The 1,927-nt window shown below is 50.9% G+C and overlaps 1 protein-coding gene across 1 annotated transcript; it reads left to right on the top strand.

Moving 5' to 3' along the window:
* Positions 1–17: 17 nt before the first annotated feature.
* LOC103604162 (ankyrin repeat domain-containing protein SOWAHC-like) lies at positions 18–1,516 on the top strand (the record flags this gene model as incomplete). Its single annotated transcript, XM_008588748.1, has 1 exon — positions 18–1,516. A coding segment is annotated over one exon (993 nt), but the record flags the coding sequence as incomplete, so codon positions are not given.
* Between the last annotated feature and the right edge of the window lie 411 nt (positions 1,517–1,927).

The raw sequence follows: 1,927 nt of genomic DNA on the forward strand, positions 1-1,927 counted from the left end.
GCGCCGCCGCCCCGAGGTCTGCTCGCCAGAACTTTCGCGACCTGGCGACCGGCAGCTCCCCGCAGCTGAGGAGAAGCGTGGGTCCCGGGGGCAGCAGCCCCGGAAGCTCCTCCGGGGGAGGGCGCGGCCGGGGCGGAGGCGACTCGGACAGCGCGTCGGTGGCTTCGTCGTCCGCGGAGGAGGAGAGCAGCAGCGGGGGCTCGGTGACCCTGGACCCTCTGGAGCACGCCTGGATGCTCTCGGCCTCCGACGGCAAGTGGGACAGCCTGGAAGGGTTGCTCACCTGTGAGCCCGGCCTGCTGGCCAAGCGGGACTTCATCACCGGCTTCACCTGCCTGCACTGGGCCGCCAAGCACGGCAGGCAGGAGCTCCTGGCCATGCTAGTCAACTTCGCCAGCAAGCACCAGCTGCCGGTGAACATCAACGCCAGGACGAGCGGGGGCTACACCGCCCTGCACTTGGCAGCCATGCACGGGCACGTGGAGGTGGTGAAGTTGCTGGTGGGGGCTTACGACGCAGACGTGGACATCAGGGACTACAGTGGGAAAAAGGCCTCTCAGTACCTGAGTCAGAGCATCGCGGAGGAGATCAGGAGCCTGGTGGGAGCCCCGGACGAGGACGACGGGGAGAGCGTCGCCGGCAGCGGGGGTGGGCGCTGGAGGCTTTCAAAGGTGCTCCCGTCGCATCTCATCACCTACAAACTCTCTCACGTCCTGGAGGATGGGGGGAACCACCACCACCACCACCACCACCTCCACCTCCACCTGGCTGAGGGATGGGCCGGAAGCAAAGCCAAGGATCCAGGTCGCAAAGCCTCGGGCGGCTCTAGTGGGCGGATAAAACCAAGACTCAACAAAATCCGCTTCCGTACCCAGATCATCCACACCACACCCTCTTTCAGGGACCCGGAGCAGCCGCTGGAGGAGGGGGAGGAGGAAGAGGAGGAGCGGTCACTTAAAGGCCACTCATCTTCATTCAAATTGAGACCGAAGTCCAATGTATTTGGGTAAAAATAATTTCTTTTAGAAAGCGCTAAGGTTTATTTGTCTTCAGGAATAGAATGTTAGGTTTGATTAAAGAAGTGAGACCAGAAAAGACTGAGAGGCTAAACTATGCATTCTTATTCGAGGGGTTGGAACGGGTGGGGAGGAGTTCCCTTCAGGCTTGCATTCTGTGAGAAGTGGATTTCTTTTTAAGGGATTCATCACGCAGGACCTCTGCCTCTTTTCCCCATTGCTCCTCTCTGCCGTGGAGTCCCTGTTTGTGAGGACTACAAATGTACCTAAATTGGGGGAACAGAATCGATGACCTAGGGTTCCTTTGCTTTATCCATTACTGGATGCCATGCAAAGTAAGGAGTACTGTAAGGAGTGTCTGTTTTTATACTTGATCACTCTTCCAAGAACAACAAAAAATGCAAATTTTAATGAAATTGGTATTTGTAAGTGAACAAAACTACATGCTGCCCTGTTTTTTCACTAATTGCATTCACTTTTTGAGGTACTACTGAAGGTCGAGTCAGAGTAGAAATGCAAAAGTACTAATTAGAGAATAATGTGAATAAAAATAGGAATCTTGTTGGTACCCTATTTGTAATGTAAGTTCAGTTATTATTTTTAAAAAGCAATTTCAGTTTTAATCACTGAACTAGACAGGTAGGCAACAGTCAAGAAATGCAAAAGTACTAATTAGAGAATAATGTGAATAAAAATAGGAATCTTGTTGGTACCCTATTTGTAATGTAAGTTCAATTATTATTTTTAAAAAGCAATTTCAGTTTTAATCACTGAACTAGACAGGTAGGCAACAGTCACTTTTGAGTTAATCTGTAGTATGGTTTTCACCTATCTTTAACACCACTGCACTCATTGTTAAGGTACATACTAAACGAATTTTTATTTAAAGAAAAGAATACTTTTAGCAGCCT

This window comes from Galeopterus variegatus, unplaced genomic scaffold, assembly GCF_000696425.1.
Source record: "Galeopterus variegatus unplaced genomic scaffold, G_variegatus-3.0.2 Scaffold5013, whole genome shotgun sequence".
In the NCBI taxonomy this organism is placed as follows: Eukaryota; Metazoa; Chordata; class Mammalia; order Dermoptera; family Cynocephalidae; genus Galeopterus; species Galeopterus variegatus.